At 38.8% G+C, this 22,416-nt stretch overlaps 1 protein-coding gene and 1 long non-coding RNA gene across 2 annotated transcripts in view; one reads left to right on the forward strand and one right to left on the reverse strand.

Moving 5' to 3' along the window:
* The window catches only part of atp1a2a (ATPase Na+/K+ transporting subunit alpha 2a), a 47,085-nt gene extending 26,103 nt beyond the window's left edge, over nt 1–20,982 (forward strand). Inside the window, exons 13-24 of the mRNA XM_042498280.2 lie at nt 293–402; nt 1,629–1,804; nt 4,607–4,743; nt 6,480–6,630; nt 7,432–7,600; nt 10,147–10,301; nt 13,522–13,645; nt 17,824–17,969; nt 18,063–18,193; nt 18,367–18,468; nt 18,724–18,815; nt 20,607–20,982. Of these exons, the coding sequence (XP_042354214.1) occupies nt 293–402; nt 1,629–1,804; nt 4,607–4,743; nt 6,480–6,630; nt 7,432–7,600; nt 10,147–10,301; nt 13,522–13,645; nt 17,824–17,969; nt 18,063–18,193; nt 18,367–18,468; nt 18,724–18,815; nt 20,607–20,635 (1,522 nt within the window). The 3' untranslated portion in view covers nt 20,636–20,982. The remainder of the gene's footprint in view (nt 1–292; nt 403–1,628; nt 1,805–4,606; nt 4,744–6,479; nt 6,631–7,431; nt 7,601–10,146; nt 10,302–13,521; nt 13,646–17,823; nt 17,970–18,062; nt 18,194–18,366; nt 18,469–18,723; nt 18,816–20,606) is intronic.
* Nucleotides 12,125–17,962, reverse strand: LOC148188051 (uncharacterized). The gene is made up of 2 exons (XR_015778106.1): nt 17,859–17,962; nt 12,125–12,628 (listed from the first exon to the last, which is right to left on the reverse strand). It is a non-coding gene; the product is annotated as an uncharacterized LOC148188051 (long non-coding RNA).
* Nucleotides 20,983–22,416: the final 1,434 nt, after the last annotated feature.

The raw sequence follows: 22,416 nt of genomic DNA on the forward strand, positions 1-22,416 counted from the left end.
ACTTCTGACAATAGAAACACAAACATATCTGTTCTAATGTGTAACCAACTGAAGTAAAGTGGTAACAAGGCTTAAGAAATAAGATCATTCCTAGTTCTTGCAGTGTGGAGACGATAAAAAGGGGGTTCTTAGAACAAGTTTCTGAAAAAGTTCATCTGTTCCAAAAATGCCTTATATATAACATCACATTAATATTGTTTTACAGCACTTTGTTTACATGATTGCCATACAGATAGAGACTACATTATTAGAAGTACAAGCAGTAAAAGTGTCATTAATGGATGTTTTACAGGTGCAGTAGCATTATGATCCATGGTCAGGAGCAGCCACTTGATGAAAACTGGAGAGAGGCTTTCCAGAGTGCCTACATGGAGTTGGGAGGACTGGGAGAGAGAGTGCTTGGTAGGTTTCCTCTCTCTGGCTATTATCCGCCTGGGAATAGGTAGTTGGGAGAAGCAGCTGGGCACTGCACTCCTTTTATAATCTCCTTGGTAAAGAGGGTAGTTTAGCCACATGGCCCTATAAATGTGTAGACTGCTTTTATTGCAGCAGCGTATTCAAAGACGAAGGTTTTGGCACTGCAGTCTTAACCAGAATTTCAACACACTCACATGCAGTTTAAGCTGAAATTACCATTGTTATACAAAATGTTTGAGATATGGGTCTTCTTGAGTTTAGTACATAATGTTGTATGAATTATGAACTGGTTATAGGCTGGCAATTCCGTTCAGGTCAAACTCTGCACTAAACTCTGATATAATTTGTGCATGAAATAACGTTTTCCCCTACAAAATGACACATTTTGAGTTATAAAAAAAAAAAAACATCACTTGAAGTTCAACTTTCAGTATCTCTCAAGTGTTTAGCATCCAGACTCTGTAAATGTCATCATCTTGACAACCAAGGAAAAAAAGTTACCTGGCATCTTTTTAAAAGTGCCATAGGTAATAATTATGTGCTATCATCATTTTGTTAGAGCAGGTGTCACTTTTTTCAAACAGCGAAATGTGGAATAATGCCGTTTTGGAAGTGACACTCCTGAAATCATGTAAATTATTAAAACCCAGTTATGCCTGAGGTGATGATGATGATGGGTCGGGTGTGTTTCACGAAAAAAAGAAAGGTTTCTCCGCTTTTAGACGGAGCATTTTATTGTGCTTTGCTCCATAGGGATTCAAGAGATGCATATTTCAAGGGCTGTGGGTCATGAATTAATAAAAGTGGCTGATTCAATTTGTATTTCAGACCTGCAACCTCCAAATCTACATCTAAAATTAAAAATGATTTGTATGCATACAGTAAGGTAAAGGATCATTGCAGCGGGGACGATGTGTTTTCTGCAGGCTTCTTTGAGAGCCTCCAGACCTCTTTCAGATTTCCATTTCTTTGAAGTGTTTTACTGTAAATAGAGGCAGCAAAATACACCGGAGCATCCTTATTGTTTATTGGATGTTTTGGACATAAAACATCCTTAGGGTCATGAAAAATTTGTCTACCTTTTAAAGTGCCAGATAAATTGTCAGTTGATGTCAAAGCAACAAAACAACAATTTTTTTGTTTGCTGCAGTACACTCTGAGGTGTCAGTCAGTTATGAATGATCACCTCACTGAACCCTCTGCTCTCGCAGGTTTCTGCCACTTGAATCTGTCTTCATCTCAGTTCCCTCGAGGATTTACCTTCGATTGCGACGACATGAACTTCCCCACCGAGCAGCTCTGCTTCCTGGGTCTCATCTCCATGATTGATCCGCCGCGTGCCGCTGTGCCTGACGCAGTGGGTAAATGCCGCTCGGCTGGTATCAAGGTAATTGGTTCAACAGACTCTACCTTCATTGTAGTTCCTGAGAAGCCTTTTCCTGGGGCTTCATTTACCGGCCTCTTTAGAGAGGGGATTTGCACGTCAGATGTCTTTTCAAATCACAAAATGCAGTCCAAATGACAATCAATCACTCCAAGAGAAAAATCGATGGATAAATGAAGTTGTGTCGCTCTGAGGAAGCTGGTGAAAACATTTCAATGTACACAGTAAAAAGGTATATTCCTTGGTATGAGTGTTTCTCTGAAAGAAACAAGTCATATTACAAAATCTTAAGAGAAGCAAAAATCTTCTTTTTTGTTTTTTATGTGAAAATAAAAAAGCAACAACAGGTGATTAACTTATAAACTATACTCCAATATCATTTTTAGAAAAGATTCCTTTATGTAAAATGCAGGTTCAGTACATATATTACAAATTTTCATATATGTTAACGAACTGCAAATAAACACAGAGCAGATGTTTTGTCAGAAAAGTAAGTTAAGGTACCAAAGTTTTCATGCTTAATTGGCTTACAGAGGTAGAAGTGAGTGAAGATGTTACTATTGCTTAAGGGAAGGAAATGTTTATGCTAAAAATGGCAACAAAGGGGATGACATGCGTGATAAAATGTTAAGATTACAAAGTTTTATGATCTTTTGACTGATGCATTATGGTATAAATTTAAAAGTAGTCTTTTTTGACTTGACAAAAATCTGATTGGGGTTGAAAAATTTTCTGTTTAAATAAATTTATAGTTAGAAATGTGGGCAAATGTTTGGCAACGGGCAACATTGATGTGGGCTGTCTTGTTTATACAAACAGATAAACACCTAAATTCCACACTAAGCTGGGATTTATACTGGTTAATGTAATTATTAGAATTTTATACTATGCAGATGATACAATTTTACTACATGTGATGAAGTGTGTCAACGTGCTTCATATAAGTGTTCAACACTTTCAGACATTAAAGCCTATTCCACTGAGCAGTCCTGTTAAGTGTGGTTCAGTCCAGTCCAATCCAGTCAAATGAAGTCCAGTCCAGTCCAGTCTGGTCTGGTCCAGTCCGGTCCGGTCCGGTCCGGTCCGGTCCGGTCCGGTCCGGTCCAGTCCAGTCAAGTCCAGTCCAGTCCAGTCCAGTCCAGTTCAGTTCAGTTCAGTTCAATTCAGTTCAGCTCAGTTAGTTATACAGAGGAATGGTCAAAAGTTGTGGATGGTACTGATTAAACCCTTCCATTTCATCCTGTTTTGCATCACCTTTCTGTTGAGGTACCGAGCACACTGGTCTGATACTAAAAGGTGGAGCTAGAAATACTGCATTCCATTGATCGGTCAAGAAAGAACTGTCACTTTTGCTCCTCAAGGACACAATGCACAAATCTGCTATTTTTAAATATTCCATCGATTGTGACAGAGACTGTAAACACTCTCTCTGGTCTTTTTTGTTGTGAAATGTTGGTTTGCAACACTGTTCTATGGACGATCAGTGAGGTGTCGACCTCTGCATTGCCCATGAGGAGGAAATAAAGCGAGAGCTGGACGGAGCATTGATGTGGCTTTTACAACCTTGCCTACATTTAGAGCACTGTCTACTGCGGAAGCACTAAACAGATCTAAAGGTTAGATACGTGTCTGTATGGGTACAGTTCTAAGGGTACTGCCCTGAAAGTGTTTGCTGGAAACATGGCTTAAGAGCTGTAGGTGTGTTGTCTGTTTTTTGCCATTTCTGTACACACCCATTACAATCCAGTGTATTACCTTGTAGGTGAGCCTAGGAGGAAACTAGAGCACATAGCTCTGTTGCTCTAATTACTTTTTATTGGATTGGTAGTACTAACGTTTCACTGTAATGCGCATCCTCTGCCCACAGCATCAAAGGCTTAAGTGCAACAGCCCTAGATAGCGCTCTGTCATTATTGCACCTTTATGCAGCCTGTGTGTGTCCTGCTGTTGATTATGATGGTGATGGAGATTTCAAGAATGTCCACAATATGACTCATAATAACTTATCATAAGAGGTTCACATGTGATGTAACACTGATTCCTTGTGGGCTGAAAACAGGGATGGCATAAACTATTTTAAAATGACTCAAAAAAGCAGATATACTTTCACTTTTAGCTTAAGTTTTTCAGTTAACCTTTGGCCATTTAAAAAAAAAGGTAGATTCACAAGTATCATAGAAATGGACATATTTTGTCTGATGTTGGAGAAACTCAGAATGAAAGCTATTATACAGTATGTTTTGTTGTCACTTAGGTGATAAAATGAGAAGAGAGGTTTTTAGTCAAGTGCACTTCTGTCTGTTTCCTTTATTTGGAAAATATTTAGATGATATGCGTCAGAAAAGCACTTAACACTGAAAGCAGTGTGACACTGTTGAAGAGAAATTAAAATATGCTGCCTGAAACCATTTGTATAGTATTGTTAACATTGTTGCAGATGTACTGGAGGTTGACGAGTGATAATAGGCAGGTATTTTGGGGCCCTCTACCAGTCAGTCTATGCAGAGTTCGGTCTCCATAGACATATTGCGTTCTAATTTTTGTCATAATCCCGCTGCTCTGCCTGTGGGAACACAACAAACAATATTTGTGTTAGAGTGTACTGCCAGATTTGAACCCATAACCCCTAATAGTATTATTCTTTCACAGTGTAACTACACAACACATTTAGATGACTTATAGACCCTTAAGGACTATACAGCACTGTAGCTCAGGCTTGGTATGACACATGACACACAGGTGAGATATGGAGGGGTTTAACGCGATAATGCTGTGTGATTTATGAGACCTTCTGTCTGTGGCCAGGTGATCATGGTGACGGGGGACCACCCAATCACAGCCAAGGCCATTGCTAAAGGTGTGGGCATCATCTCTGAGGGCAACGAGACGGTTGAGGACATTGCTGAGAGACTGAATATCCCTCTGAGCCAAGTTAACCCCAGGTGTGTGTGTGTGTGTGTGTGTGTGTCTGTGTGTCTGTGTGTCTGTGTTAGAAAAGGTTTGGGGTGTGCTTTGAGAGCAACTTTTTCTGAAACTGTTTTGTTTGAGTATGTGGAAAGTGATAGGATATGTGTGCATATGCCACTGTCATATCTGTCCCTATGAAGCTATGGTCATTATCTTAGACTGGAAACATGGGAAAACAGCTACCTGGGCTCTGTCTAAAGAGGACAAAACTGCCTACCAGTACTTCTAAATCTAACAAATTACATGTTATATCTCATTTGTTTAACAAAATAGTTCTCTAATGTGTAAAGAAAAGATTCAAGATTCAAAGTGTTTATTGTCATATGCACAGTATGGAAAAGGAGACGTCAATAAAATAGAAATTACGTGTATAGAGAAGATAGAAAGTAACAATCCTAAAGTAACAATAAGGAAGATCAAAATGACAAAAATAAGCAGAGATCAAAATTAAGCTCTGCCAAAGTAGAGGCGTGGATTCAATTTACATGACATTGACGAATTTCATGACTTTAGACTCAACTTGAGAAAATCAAGAAATAAAAAAAAAGGACTTTAAGACCAATGATTTGTGACTTCGCTTCAACTTGAGCCTTTTGACTTGTAAATCAGTTCACTTACATAACCTTATGTCTTCACTAACATCACCATATTCATTTGCACAAAGGTGACAGACACTTCATTCCCCAGATCCACTTTGGCTGAATCACTCTGACAGCATCGAGAGGAGAAGCGTCAAGAACTAACGTGATAATACTGAGCAGCAGTTTAAAAAATTATGCCATTTATTTTTTAATTTCATTTAGACAAACACGCAACAACATACAATTTCACCTTGCAGGAGAACAGTCATACAGAATGTCTTACAAATTTCAGCATAGAAAGTTATTGACATTTTTTCTAATATGAGACAACTTGAACACAACCGAACAGGACAGACACATTCAAAATTCAGGTGTCATGTTAGTTTGTTATGCTTTGACAGTGCAGTGTTAACACTACTTTTTTAGACTTGCTTCAGCTACCCTTTTTAACAGATTAATACTTATACTAATACTAATGCATTTAGAATTTTTGTAAGTTCAATGTAATAATACTCTGCTGTTAAAATGGCATTACATTTGGTGAAGAGGGCATTCTGACTTGTTTAAGACTAGAAACTCAAAGTTTAGGATTTGGCACCTGACTTTGGGACTTGCTTGTCTTGACTGCTGGGGCCTTGATTTGGGATGTGAGTGCAACGACTTGAGAGTTGTGTCTCGTCCCGCCTTTAAGAAATACTCTGGTACATAACAAAACAGAACCAGGCTAGCTGTTACCCCCGATTCCTCATCTTTATGCTAAGCTAAACTAATCAGCTGCTAGCTCCAGCTTCATATTCAGCGGACAGACATGAGAGTGGTAGCAATCCACTCATCCAATTATGCCAAAAAATAAAAAAGTGAGTTTCGCAAAATGTCAAACTGTTTCTTTAAGACAAAAAGCATGTAAAATAGTGTTTTGTGTGTGTGTGGGTGTGAGTGTGTGTGCGTGCACACACATATCTTTGTGTGTGAGAGAGAAAAACACAGAAAGATAAACTTGAGGAGAAACAAGAAAATGTCAGTGCTCCTCTTTGCATAATTGTACCTAGTATCACTGACTCCTGACTGTGTTTGTGTGTGCACGTGTGTGTGTGTGCGTGTGTGTGTGGGTGTGTGTGTTTGTTTCCCAGGGATGCCAAGGCTTGCGTGGTGCACGGCTCAGACCTAAAGGACATGAGCCCTGAGTACCTGGACGACATGCTGAGGAACCACACTGAGATAGTGTTTGCTCGCACCTCTCCTCAGCAGAAGCTCATCATAGTGGAGGGCTGCCAGAGACAGGTCAATGGACGATAGTGTGTGTGTGTGTTTGGGCCTTTTGGAGAGCTTGCAGCTGAAAAGCGATGTGTGTGTTTGTATAGTTGAATGTAAGCGTGTGTGTTTGTGATAAAGTGTGGATGAATGCTTCAATGTGTCTGTTTATTTCTGAGTGTGGAGGTATGGCTCAATGCAAGTGTGTGTGTATGTGGCTGCACGCATGTGTGTGTCCCTGCCATTTAAAGCTGAATACAGTTTTAAGTGTTTGTAACTCTTTGTGGTTGTGTATGTGCATGTGCATGTGCACGTGCATGTGTGTCTGTGTGTTTGAGGCATTTTTAAGAGTTGATGGTTGAATGGATGATACGGTTCTTGTGCACATGAGTTTGTGTAATTGTGCATGTTATGGAGTTCCATTTGTGAGTGTATGCATGAATACAAGTATGTATCTGTAAAGTATATGATTAACTGTGTATTCAACTCCTATAGTGAACCCTATATAAATATATATTCCTTAATGTATGTGCTCAGCTTTTATATGTGACTAGTTAAAAATAGATGTGTGTAAGCACTTGCTCACATCCCCATATATATTGAGGTCATGCTACAATTCACCCTGAGTTACTCACTCTCACTCCATGTGACTGAATGATTGCAACTCAATTCCATTTTTCATTTAATCTCCCCAGAGCTGCTTTGAAAAGACATTATTAAGACAGAAGGGGAGGGGGAAAGAGAGGGAAACGGAGAGAGAAAAGCTTAAATCACGGTACTTATCTTTCTCCTTCTTGACACTTTTTGTTCGCCTGGTTCTTGTCGGTGCAGGGGGCAATCGTGGCAGTGACGGGCGACGGCGTCAACGACTCCCCGGCCTTGAAGAAAGCCGACATTGGCGTTGCCATGGGGATCGCCGGCTCTGATGTGTCCAAGCAGGCAGCTGACATGATCCTGTTGGACGACAACTTCGCCTCCATCGTCACCGGAGTGGAGGAGGGTGAGTGTGGGGGAATGAAAGTGTGAAAGAATGGAAGAGAGAAAAATAAAGGGAGAAAGGGGGAGAAAAAGCAAGTCAGAGAAACAATGGAAAAGGAGATTTTAAATTTTTTAAATTAAAAATATTCTGCCAGCAAGCTCCTTTGTTATGTAGCAATAGAGAAATTACATTATTTTTGAATGAATACCTTAAAATTGAAAATGTGACGGGTATTATTGTGGTGGATTTCACACAGAGCTGTAGACTTGAGACTTGCGTTACGCATAATTTGAAGGGGTATTTGCATGAGACTGACATGAAACCTGTCATGAATATGAAGGAGTCTTTTTGAATGTTTAGGGCTGTTGTCAAATGTCATTTGGTCAGTTATGTAATTTTAATGCAAAGTTGACATTGTTTGGGATGCATTTGTTACAACAATTTGTCATTGACCTGTCATAAAAATGCCTAATTAAGGCTCAATTAAGAAGCTTAGAAAACTATCAACCATGTGTTAACCAACATGTTCTCCTACAATGATTCATGGGATATCCTATGAAAATATACATACAACATGTTGTATGATATTTAACAACGTAGCGCCCAATGGACGGCGTTGTCACATTTCTAACTTCTCTTAAAGTTGCTTACATCATATAAAGTAACAAAGCTTAGATTTCGGAAAAGAATCATGGTTGGGCATGATCACATTACGTAATTTATGTAAATTTACATCGGTTAGGTTTAGGAAGGTAAAGTCATGAAGATTAGGTTTAAGAAAAGAAACATAGTTGGGCGTCATCATGTTGTGTACCTAACCTAAAGGCTACAAAAAAGTGACGACATAACATTAACGCAAAGTCAATTGGTTTCACACAAGACACAAACACCGCTCTTGCTGGGGAAAGTTGTGTGTTTGTTTGACCCATCCCCTATCCCAACCTGCCTCACTGACTTTCACTCTTTATGATAACTCTGACTGTACTTTTGTGAGCACAAGCTTTGAACTAGTAAAATCTAGGACCATAAAAAAGAAATAATACAGCATTGAGCAAGCCTTACATATTTTACCTATATATATAGAAGGGACTAGATTTCAGTGATACAAAAAAAAAACAACCAAAAAAACATGAATTAGAGTTAGGGTTGGCTGACGGTTGATTAAAAAAATGAACCAATTCATAACACATTTGCTGTAATTAATCACAATTGATGTTTTTCTTTTCTTTGAGGACTGAAGCTTGTAATCATAGATATTTACATAAAAAAATAACGGATTAAATATCCTTTGATAGCACCCTTTAAACTCTGAACACTGATTATTTCTTGTGAACTACAGATTTCCAATAAAATCATCAAGGCCATCAAAAATGACTGTCAACTTAAAAGGCATATTTCTTTCATGCCGTAATAGAAAATGATTGCAGATTCCATTCGTACTGGTGAAGTGTGCCGTGACGCTGAAGTAGTTGCCATTACTCACAAAACTCCAATGATCCCCTGTGAGAGCGACATCCTTTGTTTGCTCAAGCACGTTCATCCTCCTTGTCCTCTCGCCTTCATACAAAGTGTGTTTTCTTGACTCAATGATTCCTCTCGAGGATAGACTTTAAGAGGTGTGTCCTGATGCAACTTGAATGATTTCTCTCAGTCCATCGTCCTCTTTTGTGCTAATTGGGGGACAGTTTTTAGCTGTCCACTTAGCCAAAGCATTTGTTACCTTCTCACTTACAGGTTTCAATATTCACCCTTGAATACAATGCTGCTGCATTGTGAATTGGTGGAGCCCTGTAGTTTTGGTAGGGTGTTTTGCTTTGAGGTAATATGCCAAAATTATTTCTTTGGTAATTCAGTTTCATTTTGCAATCCATGCAGATTGCTTTTGTTTATTTTCCAAAGATCTTTCTGAGCAACTATTTAGAGAGAGGCTTTCAGTCTAAAACTCCATCATCCATCTTTGGCTGATGGTTCGTCAAATAGATCAGCCATCACAGAAAGTGAACAAAATGCAGCTGTGTTGAAAAAATTTTTTTTTACGCATTAAATATCTCAAAGTAACTGCAAAAGTTAACGTGTCAATTTTGACAGCATTAGAGTTAACATGGTTTAAAGGTAACTTTTCAAATGTTATATCAATATCATGGTCAGCACTCAGAGACATAGAAGATTTCCATCCTGATGTGCAATTAGCTTATTAAGACTCGTGAATTGACATGGTTCTGTCTTCAAGGACTTGATTTGAGAGTTACTCTGACAGATTTGAGATTTGACTCGAGGCTTGCCACAAGAGACTGGCATTTAATTAAAGTGTGGGCTGCTAATTTGGTCTGAGAGAAAAAAACATTAGTAATCCGGATATGCTGATGAAGCAGTCATTTTAATTCACTAACTGAAAAAAATCACTCTAACATGATGAAGAATCAGAAAAAACAATATTCAAACCATACCATGGTTCTGTCTAACCAGTATACCATCCAAAATCTAAAAATATCCCAGTATTAATAATATATTTTCTATGCATCTCTACAAACAACCATTTTTCTTTCTTGTGTCTTCGATTGCTGCAGGTCGTCTCATCTTTGACAACTTGAAGAAGTCCATTGCATACACGCTGACCAGCAACATCCCAGAGATCTCGCCGTTCCTCCTCTTCATCCTTGCTAGTGTTCCTCTTCCGCTGGGAACAGTCACCATCCTCTGCATCGACCTGGGCACTGACATGGTGAGTAGTGGGGAAAACTCAATCCCTTTGTAGACATGCTAACAAGTTTTTCTTCATTATCTCAATCAATAGTTTTGCTTCTGAAAAATGTCCACTTAAAGGGGTAATTCACTGATTTTCATAACAGTGTGGGTAGTATGTGTAGATGTGTAGAATAGATAGTAAACTTCCCTCCATCTAACCAGCACCCAGATCTCCCTGCTCAGCTCTAAAAGGATGGTGTCCATTCAGGTGCTCTTGTGGTACGGTCTTTTTAGCCTTCTCAGCCCGGCGGAATTTTTATAGTATGCTGAATGGATAGCGACTAATATACAATACAGCGTTTTTATGTAGAAATACTTATTTGTTTTCTTTTATTCAGGGCATTTCAATAGCTGGAGGATTGTATTTTTCACCTATATCTTTATTGTTCATGTACAATATAAGGTCTACTGCAGACGCCTCATTGACACAAATTAATCATCCTCATGTTCTATGATAGTGCCCCACCTAATGAGCCTTTTGGCAACTGCAAACCAGAATTTTGAATTTTCATTTGCCCACCGACGCGGACAAAAAGTACCGAAGTGACTGAGAGACAGAACTGCCCCCGCCCCCCACCCTCCACCATTACGTCACTGTAATTCCTATTACTTGCCTTAAATATCTTCAAAAATATATATTTTAGGTAAAGCCAGGTAAATTATTTATATTGCACATTTCGTACCCAAAAGTAACTCAAAGTGCTTTACAGATGAGTCAAGTCAAAATGAATTGTAGCCCAATCACAACGTATGCCCCAAAGGACTGCACAAATAGTGAAAGTATAAATTTTAGTGCACTCATTGGCTGTAATAGGAAGTTGGCGCCATACTCTTTCCTGTATTGTGAAAATGGATGCTAAAAAACTTTTTCCAATACAGGAAACACTATGTCACCCACTTCCTGAGCTCTATTCAGCAGCGCTGATACAATGTGAACCAAGATTCTGTTACTGTGCTGCCTTTTTCTCACCTGAAATGGTTTTAAAAACACAGTTATTTCAGTACAAGCCAGCTGCCATTTTGTTTCCTATAATTTTTGTTTGGTCAAGTATCACCAATTCCAAAAGTATTGTTCTACAGCATAGAAAGGTCAGTTAATGAAAAGAACATCTTTCCAACAGAGAAGTACCCCCCTAATAGATGTATAGACTGCTGTCAAGGCTGTATTGTGTTTCAAGTGTTTGATGCACTAATTGTTGAACACATCTCTTTTTTCCTGGCCTTTTAGATGCTGGTGTCTTTCTGTTTGAAAATAATAGCTTTTTAGGCAGCTTTCTCTTCACATTCAGTTACAGGAGGCCATGAGAGCAAAACACATGGTTTCTCATTCATCTTTATTTATTGGGTTATATTCCCAGGCACTCTCAGTGCTCAAAGCTAATTTATTGGCTGATTCTTGTGATTCTTCATAATAAGGAGATGCTAATTATTGGCATGTTGCATGGCTAGAGGCAAGGTAAAGGTGACATTAAGGAAACTAATGTTAATACTGGTGTCAAATATGAGCGCCTGAAGGTAAAAAGAACAAAATGTTTGGTTTAATTTGTTCTTTCTGTTGGTGGGTGAAACTCACTTTTGGCTCACCGCCGACGACCATTTGTTCGAGCGGAACAAAGACCGGGTGACGCTCACATACAGATTTACATTTCACAGCTCTGCCATTTCCAGATGCCAGTCTCTCCATTGTATTTCCAGCAGCAACAAAAAGAGTTGCTGGCACACTGCTTGCCTGAGGGGCGTAATCCATCATTGCGAAAGAAAGGAAGCACAGGATGAATATATTCAAAAGGACTTGTTCACTTGTGTTCATTACTGTAACTTTAATTTTTCCTGTTCTCAGCCACCAGCATGTGGCTGAAACTGGTTTTTATACTTCCCAGTGAGCCAAAAGCAAAAATCCTACAAGTTATGAGGAACATGTACTATAAAAGCCTTATATCTGACTGTCAAGATGCATTTTAAGTCTCCACAGGTTAAAGAAAAAGAAGATCTAACATTGTTAATAAAGCAGCTCCACTGATTTTACTCTGGTGACATTAAAGATGAACTTTTTTGGTTTTGCAGCAGCGGGACAGATTTGTTCATGTTCACAAATATTTACTTAACTGTCTGAGATCACAGGGACAGTGCATCCTTTATTGGCTGGATATCTCTTCAAAGATGTGATGACTGAAGTTTAAAAGCACCTTGTTTGTTCAACTGTTTTGCATATAAAAACCCTTCCCTTCAAAGTAGCATGTCTGCATGTATTTAATAACTGCTGGTGGAGCGAACAGCTGGATGTCTGCTTTGAAGAGCAGGACCCTAAAAATGAAAAAAAAAAAATGAAATATTCAATAAAGTACCTAAAAAGTGTTTATAGTACAGTACACAAGTAAAATTACAAATTTCCCATGTCTGCTGGTGAGGTTGTTAACAGCTTGTTAACAGCTTAGTTCAACTCCAGGCAACAGGCTTGAGGGCTCTGCTGAGATTTAGCAGTGACAAGCAGCACTTGGAGTCGGCTATGATTATTTTTAGCAAGCACTGCCATGTGGAAAAGGATGGCTGCAAAAGATGTTTATCAAAGCAGGATGTGGCACACTTAAGGATGCTTCAGTTTTGGATATTGCACATGATCACACATACACACACATTTTCAGAGGTGTAAAAAATCGATGCCAAGCACAGTCACATCCTTTTCCCTCTCCTTGTCTTTGTCGGCAGCTGTGGGTCAGGGGAGGGTAACACCAAAACAAACTGGATTTGTAGACCGCAGAGCATGTGTTCAGTTTCACACAGTGCCAAGTCCCCACCTCAAATCCCACCTAAGTCGCACAGATATCCTGCTCTAAGTCACACATATTGCTCTGGTGCTTACCTGGTAAAACCAGCCAATATAAGATCTTTATTACAGAGACCTTTCTACTCTCGTATTTTATGAGTGTCTCAAAATTCACTATCAGCCTCCCCTCTCTCTCCGCCCCTCTCTTTGTCACTGTCACTTCCTCTTTTTCCCCCTCCTTGCCCTTTTTCCTGTCTTTTCTCCTTCCACATGGTGATTGAATGCTGAATCATATTAATGGTGATATGTCTAGGGGTAGCCCGTGTCTGGCGCTGTCATCATGCCTTTGTACCGTTGCCACAAAGATAAATTTCTGAACATTTATTGTACAGGCTGCTTAAAATGAGCCGTGCTGTCCTCCCGTTCCCTCCAGGTTCCTGCCATCTCATTGGCCTATGAGACAGCTGAGAGTGACATCATGAAACGCCAACCAAGGAACCCCAAAACGGACAAGCTGGTCAATGAACGCCTCATCAGCATGGCATACGGACAGATAGGTTTGTCCTCTTAAGCTCTCTCAGCTCTTAAACATGAATCACTGTGACAGGCCTCTCGTAGTGAAGTTATGGTTATAATAAACATCACAGGCATAAAAACATTAAATATTGACATTTATCAGACATCTTGGCGTTTCTCATCGCCTTTATAAATGTTTAGGTACATGCAGTTAAGGAAAAACAGATCGAGAGGTGAGCAGACAGGCAGGAGAGACTCCCACAATTTTCTGCTAATTGTCGTGACATTTGCAGCAAATTGAGAGTGGAGAGTGCAACTATTTTCTACTTAATCTTGGCCATGTTTCAGTGGTTGGAGCCTTACTTGAATGCATGCTTTTTATCTCTGGCTTTATATGGTTTGGGAACAGTGAAACTCAAATGCTGGCCCAATTTTATAGGCTGTTAAATGGGTCAAAATATGACAGGGTTTCATTGGATGACATTCAATTTAAAGCTGAACACGCTCAAAACAGCCAGCAAATCACATCACTGTAATATCTTGCAAGTTGATTTGACTTGAAAAAAAAATCTAGGAAACTGACTGCCTTGGAAAAAAATGTAAGCAAGTATAACTATTAGTCTTGATTTATGTTTACTTTATATATCTAATTGTTATTGTTACTCAAAATGTAGCTGTATTTACTTCATTTTGTAAAGTTGCTACAACTTAGAAATGAAAAATTTTATCAATAATCTTTCTAAGTTTTATCAACTTCAGCAAACCAAAATTACTGTGCACTGCTGGTTGCAAACTAGTCATTCAAATTTGTAAAAAAAAAAAAAATTTAAAGATATTTGTGGGGTTTTTATTAGATAAGACAGATATAGTATGAAAGGGGAGAGAGACGGGATGACATGCAGCAAGGGGCTGAGGCCAGACTTGAACCTGCAGCCACTGCAGGGAGTATGCATCCTTTGTATATGGTATGCCTGCTCTACCTCCTGAACCACCAGGACACCCCATATTTGTTTATTCTTAAACAAACAAAAAAGAACTTGCAGATCTCCAAAGTTCATCACTGGCAAAATCATCTTTGTCATTATGAAGTTAGGTCACACTAACTTGGTCTACTGAAGTTGCTAACACTTTGAAAGAACAAAGTAATTTTACTTGTCATTTTTAAGTTGCAACAAATTCACAAAATGAAGTAAATACAGCTACAGATTGAGTAAACTTAAAAATTAGATATAAAGTAAACTTAATTTAAGACTAATAGTTTTCAAGGCAGTTGGTTTTCAAGATAACATGATCAACTTTTCAACCCAAATTTTACAGTGCATAATCCCTCTGAGTTGACCACCACTTGGGCGAAACTTTTGCAGGTCACATCAAATCACATTTACAATCCGCCGTTCTGACATTACAGCTTGAAGTCCTGAAGCAAAGACCATAAACATTTAACTGATGATGCGATCTAGAGTGACATACAATGACAGCAGGGTCTCCAATAAGCAAGCACCAGGAGGAGAAGTAAACATTACAGCATCATAAAAACAGATGCAGCCAATTTTCTTATCACTCAAAAGTGACGCTAACGTCTGTCAACGTAAACACTAACCTGGTGCAGGGTCTCAATTTAGCAACATAATGAATGAGATGATTAACAAGCAACGTCTCAATCCTTGATCAGTGCTTGTAGTGGTTTTGTGTATGTGAAGACTTTCGCTTTGAAATAGGATGTCCATCATGTTGAAAACGTTACGCCCACTCTGACAAAACACATTTTCCAGCATGAAATTAAAACTCACTATCGGCTATTATTGCAGTTCTCAGCTGTCTAGAGCAATTTACTTACAAAACGGCAATATTGTAGAGGGCAGAGGGAGGAAGATATAATCACCTGTGCTGTTGTCGAACAAATATTAAGTGGCAAACAGCAAGTGGACTGAGGCTGAATGTCCAGAGTGTCAAAAATGTGCACTTTCTAGGTCAGTTTATGTGTAATATTTTGGTATCACTCCTGTAAATAAGTGATACAAAATATTGGACCGTTTTTGTATTATTAGAGCTGCTGTCAAAATTGCTTTTGTCAAACAACAGCCATTATCTGTTAATCCTGTAATTTTCCTACTTGTTCTGTAATAACATTGCCCCCCTGCTACTCTGTAATGGGATACAGCAGTGTGTGTAAAAATCAAATCCAGTGGCATACAATTTACACAATGGTCTTGTATCCATCCATTCATTACGGTAGCTGTATTTATACCCCAAAATGAATGTGCTAATGGTTTAAGTAGCACTGAGATTAGTGTCTTCAAAACACAAAAAAGGATGAAATGGGTGACATGCACTTCCCTTCTTCCTACCCCTCTACCCCCGGACCCCTTGCTGGAACCACGCCCACCTTCAGGCTCAACCTTAATTTTCATCTCAGCTACACAAGTGTATAGTTTTGTGACTGAATCTAGCACAGTTGCGAAGTTATTGTGTTGACAAAATCTGTCTACGGACAAAACAACATAAAAACACTTGGTAAATACCGAAAATGGTCCTCTGTGGTAATTCCCGCTACAGTTGGCATCACCAGGATCTCATTTCGCCATAATGGCAAAACACACAGATCCACAAGGTGAAAACAAAACCAGTCAGGCTGATATTAATGATAATTTGTATCAATTTACTCTATTATTGGTATCAAATTAGATAGTTCTTTACAGAAACTTCACAGAGATATTATTAGTAAATTACACACTTGTTTAAATAAAGTGTTGCCATAAAATATATAATTTTTTTTAAGTGGGACTGAGGTACCTATCTATGGTCACTCTATTACATGCAGTAGATGGTGGTTGGCACACTCCCTGTTTGATATGCAGACAGGACTAGCGCCCAAGAAGAACAGCACTGTATTGCTGTACATGGGGGTTAGCTGCAAAACATATTTTTGCCACTGAAAAAAAAGGCCTCCCTAGAAAAAAAAAACACAGTTGAAGTAGACGTCTCTCACCTCTTTATCTTGCCGTCAGACATCTCTTTCCATTGGCACTGCATTTTCTCAACCATATAACTTTTGTATTGCAATCGCTTAACTGTGTTGTGCACTGTATTACGCTAAAGGTCAGCTGTTTGGGTCAGAGAGTGCTGTTGCGTGATGCGACTGAAACAAGACTTCACTTTCCTAAAGATTTCAAAGATGGTGTATGCTTGTGTTTTTCTGGACTGTTCAAAAGAGTACATGATACTAGCTGTGGCTAGTAATATTGAATATATACATCAGAACTCCACGTTAACAACAAACATTTCTCTCAAGGGGATTACCGTATGTAAAACCTGCATCAAATAAGCAACAGAGACACTTGCTGAAGAGCTTTGCCGTAGCCAATCATCATCTATAATGATGCTAAATACCTACAAATAAATGAAACGACTGATAAAACAACCATTAAAGTTTGAAGCGCTGGCATTTTCTGATTCAGAAAGGTCCTGATGTTGTGCAACCAAGTTTCACTCATAGCAGCAGAAGCTTTCTGGGTCTGAAAGCATGAATTTACATATGACACCATTAGTCTCAACAGAAGTTTCCCCTCTTTTGTCTCAGTCAGTTCAGTCTTCCTCAGCAAGTCTCCCCTTCCTTTGTATACTCTGGTTCCCAAACATATCCTTTTGTCTGCGCAGTGAATGGCATTTTGTCAGTGCTGTCAAATATTACCCAGTTTTTGTTTTTTTTAATTTTCTTGTATTTGTTGTCTCTTCCATAAGTCGATGACAGTCTGACTCAACCAGCTGACCTGCGGCGTAATACAATGAGCAGTGCAGCTACGCTTTTATGTAGGAATACCAATGTCATATGGTTGAGAAAATGAAGTAAAAAGGAAAGAGCTGTCTGACAACAAGGTGGGGAATGAAAATCTCATTATAGGGTTCAATTAGATTGAGGTAGACTTAGGTATGTTTTTTTTTTTTTCCAAGAAAAAAAAAAAGTTTCGCAGCTGACCCCCATCCACAGTGATGCATTGCTGAGCTTCTGGGGTGCTAGCCCCGTCTGCTTCTCCAAACAGGGAGCATGCTTACCGCCACCTATTGTTTGTGATACACTAACTATATATAAGATCCTCATGCAGCCCCACTTCAAAAAATCAGCGCTATGAATGATTAGTTAATCCCTACTACAAACTCAGAGAAAAGATAAATAGATGAAGTTTTGGCTTTGATCCAATACACTTTTTTTTGTTTCCAGGCATGATGCAGGCTCTCGCTGGTTTTTTCACCTACTTTGTGATTTTGGCTGAGAACGGCTTCCATCCGATTGATCTGCTGGGTGTCCGCGTCAGTTGGGATGACCGCGAAGTAAATGATCAGGAGGACAGCTATGGGCAGCAGTGGGTAAGGAGCGAGGACAAAGACAAAGCAGCACAACCCTTTGAATATTCTCACACTCATATGGAAATAAATACAATGTGTGTTTCAACCTTGCAGACCTATGAGCAGAGGAAGATCGTTGAGTTCACCTGCCACACCTCCTTCTTCATCAGCATTGTAGTTGTGCAATGGGCCGATCTCATCATCTGCAAGACCAGGAGGAATTCCCTCTTCCAGCAGGGCATGAAGTAAGTGCGGAAGGAAGAAAGGAGGGGAGAGCTGAGTAAAAATGGGTAGAATGATGTAAAATCCAACCATGTATGAAAGTAGATTTAAATCAGTAATGGACTGTAACATTTTTGAAGATTTCTATGAGTGCTTTTGATTAGTTTGAACCTTTTCTTTTTTTTCTGCTCAACAGGAACAGGATCCTGATCTTCGGTCTGTTTGTCGAGACCTCTCTGGCTGCCTTCCTCTCCTACTGCCCTGGAATGGACATTGCCTTGCGCATGTACCCCCTGAAGTACGCTCTGCATATGCATATCTCCACCGAACCGAAAAATAACTTCTTAAAGACCTAATAGGCTGCCATTAGCCTGTCACTCTCGACTTTAAATGAAGTCTGTGATCTTCTTAAACACCACGTTGTTATCCTTAATATTCAAAAATGGCTGCAATGAATTTAACAATTTTGCACTCTGCCTGCGACTCACTGCTACTCTATCCATCCCCGCCACTGTTGAACTCCTTTCTCTCTCTCTCTCTCTCTCTCTCTCAGGCCCCTGTGGTGGTTCTGTGCCTTCCCATACAGTCTTCTCATCTTCATTTATGATGAGGTCCGTAAATTCATTCTGAGGAGGAGCCCTGGAGGTAAGCAGTTATTAAGAGAAACCAAGATTAAAAGGTTTCAACCTTCTTTGTCTTGTTAATAAGCTGAAAGAAAAAAAATTGCCAAGTGATGGTGTAGTGATTGACACCCATATCTCAGGAACCACATGTGCCATTTTCCATCAAGACCTTTTCTTCAGTCCTCTCTACCTCTCTCACCCTTCCTACCGTCCTTGTAAAAAAAAAACAGATCTTAAAGAGGAGACTGTCCGCTCCTTTAAGGACACGCTGATTGACAAAGTCTCCACAGCTCTGCTTTGCTGATCCGACCTGAAGGATCCCAGCAAGCATTTGACAGATGGTGACATTTGGTCAACAATCAAGTTCAATGTCAGTCCAAACAAGCACAAAAACATTCAATAGAAACAAGACTGAACTTTTTAAAACTGAGATTAAAAAAGGAAAGTGCAGGAGCCTTTGCTACATATCACATTTCCTGTCTCTGTGTGTCTCTCTCTGACAAAATAAAGAAATGCCAGAACATAAAAAAAGGAAAGAAAAAAAGAGGAAAGGTACAGGTACCAATTTTACAAAACAATGTGGCATCAGTTATGGATGACTATTGACGACAACAGCTGTAAGCTTTAATTTTGGTGTAATGTTTAAAACGTGGGTTTGAAAACATGGATTTTCGACACTAGCAGCTGTCATTTTGAAATCTCTTTCATTTTTGTTTTTTGGACAAAGCACATGATGCAAATTTTGCGATTTGCATAGTTTGTCTGGCAGATTTTCATGTGGTTATGTGTTTTCTTTTTTTTTTTTTGCTCATATTATAAGGTAGGAACTGTAATAATTTCCATATCCAGGATATTGTTAACCCTAGCTTTAACCAACACAGCTGAAAATGATCAGGCTTCCAGCAAGCCACTCAAAGCTGAACAATTTTCCAGCTTTTCAGAGCTGCAGCCTCCGCAACACTCGAATGATTACCGTTTGTCTTCCAGGTTTGATTTCTGACAAAATAGCATGTAAATGCACTGCTGTCTGGCACTTTGCTCAGGAATTCAATTTGATAAATGAAGCATGAAATCATGGCAAATAAACAAGAAAACATTCAGTGTTGAAAATCACACATCACCTCTGAAATCTAATTTGATCTGATTCTTGGGCCAAGGGCTGCATCTGCACTAGATTTCAACCAACGTCCTTCGTAACTTTTTAATATATTTTGCTAATGAACAGACTGGGGTAAAAACATACGCCACTTCTCATTTTGTTGACAGAAGCAGAGAAGCAATGTGATCACAGTGATTCTTCTTTTGGCCTAAGGCAAAAACCTTTAGCAGCATGTGAACTGTCTGGCGTGTAGGCAGCAATCAAACTCAAACAAATTGGTGAACATATGTAAAACTTGCACCAGGGAACATATTATACCTGTCCAACGCCAACAGAAACAGCAGAGAATGATGAGAAAGGAAATTAAAGCGGGCTGATGAAGACTCTTGAGATATGCCCCAAAGATCACACACGCGATATGCGCTACACTACAATAGCTCCAAATCTGTTCACTGCCGCGCCGTTTCAGCTGATGAGGGCCAAGACATGGGGAGACAAATACAATTTATCGTGACAGTTAATCATTTCTGTTAATCTGTGTGTCACGGGCTGCTGATCAGAGTCTTGGAGTTATAAGGGGATTCATTTGGAAATGTACAGAGACAAAGGCAACGAGATGAATACAAATAGAACGTTACAAAAGGATATTATGAAAACTGCTCGCCTGTCATTTTGGTCTCTGACACTTTCTCTCTTTCTGTCTCTCTCTTCCAGGTTGGGTGGAGCAGGAGACATATTATTAACATTCAGAAAATGTCAGTTTGAATTGTGTGTCTGTGAGTGTGTGTGTGTGTGTGTGTGTTTGTGTGTGCATGTGCGTGCATGTGAATGTGTGCGTCCTTGTGAGGGGAGAAATGTGCGTGTGTGTCAGTTGTAATATTGCATGGATCAGTTCACAAATCTGATTATCATAAAAAATACTGCTGAAAATAGGCTTTTGATTGTGCTTTGAGTTTTTCCTTTTTGTTTTCTCAGAAAACATTTCCAGCAGAACAATGGTAATGTACACCTATGTGCCTTACATAAAGTGTTACAAAAGTGATGTATCATGGCCATGTGAAATGTACCAAATTAAATATATTCCAAAATATTCCTGACTAATTATTTATTGATTGATTTTGTGGTCAACAGTATGTCTTATTGCCAGTATTACATAATAACGCATGAGAAATTGATGGTTAAACATTAAATTGGGTGAATGTATTGAACAGTCTGTCAATTTCAATATGTAAGATGCATGGATGGATTTCTGAATGTGTCTGCTGAGCACAGGCTCAAGGGCCCAAAGTATCAGGGCCCCTGGGCATTCATTAAGGAACTACAAAGAGACACACACACACACAAAAAAAGCAAACCAACTGAAAAGAGACACAGTATGACAACAAAGAAATGCAAATGAACCGCAAGAAGACACAAAACATCTGCTACAACAAGCAAAGAAAGAAAGATATAAAAAGTCAAGACAGTTACACATAGAGATGGATTATGACAACAGCGGGACACAAAAATCACCACAGAGACACAAAACAACAACAACAAAAGGCAAAATCACAACAAAGTCTTTGTGTCTTGCTCTGAGGGGTAGTGAAGCCTTTTTTGTATTTGTGTGTTTGTGTGTCTCATAATCCACGCATGGTAGGACACCACACGTACCAATAACTCTAATGTTTTCTGCTTAACCAGATCTGACTTTGTATGTTGTGTTTCAGCTGATGCTACACAGATCATAGTAATAATAATAATAATATTAATAATAATAATAATAATAATAATAATAATAATAATAATATTAATGATAATAATAATAATAATAATAATAATAATAATAATAATATTAATAATAATAATAATAATAATAGCAGATTAATTGGCAAGGACAGATATATCAGTATATAGCCAGCCAATAAGTACAGTAAAAAAGAATTTAATCCAAATTTGCCAAAGATATGACTGAGGTAATATAGAAACTGTGTTACTATTATAACATTTGTTCACCAGAAAGCACTGTCACATTTACTTGTCAGTGTAAAATGTCCTTCTCTGCATATTTTGGTCATAATTCTTTAACACTCACATCAATAATGTGCGTTTATGTTGGGAAAAAAAATCATACCATATACAATGTAAATTGTTATCAGATTTTTAAACCATAAAATATAAATATTGACATTGGCCTTAAAAAAAGAAAACGGTGTCAGTCAGGCTCTGCCTTCACTCATATCTCCCTGATCTCATCTATTATGTATGTACTCATGTCTTCTTATGTTATATGTTCAGAAAGCTTTAAATATTAAGTCAAAGGAAAGATCAAAACTAGTCTTAATATTTGTTAGAAGGAGTTGTAACCCTCATATAAACAGCCCATATATTTTCTACTCTGAGTGCTACATGGTCTGTTCTTATACTTTATGCAACATTAATACAGGACCAGGCCACTGGGAGCCCAGTCTAGGGCTGCTTCTGGGCATCATTAACCTTACTGCCTATTTGCTATCTACATGAGTAGGTATGATTGTGTATGTGT

This window comes from Plectropomus leopardus, chromosome 12, assembly GCF_026936395.1.
Source record: "Plectropomus leopardus strain MGB_pleo_1.0 chromosome 12, ASM2693639v1, whole genome shotgun sequence".
Classification (NCBI taxonomy): domain Eukaryota; kingdom Metazoa; phylum Chordata; class Actinopteri; order Perciformes; family Serranidae; genus Plectropomus; species Plectropomus leopardus.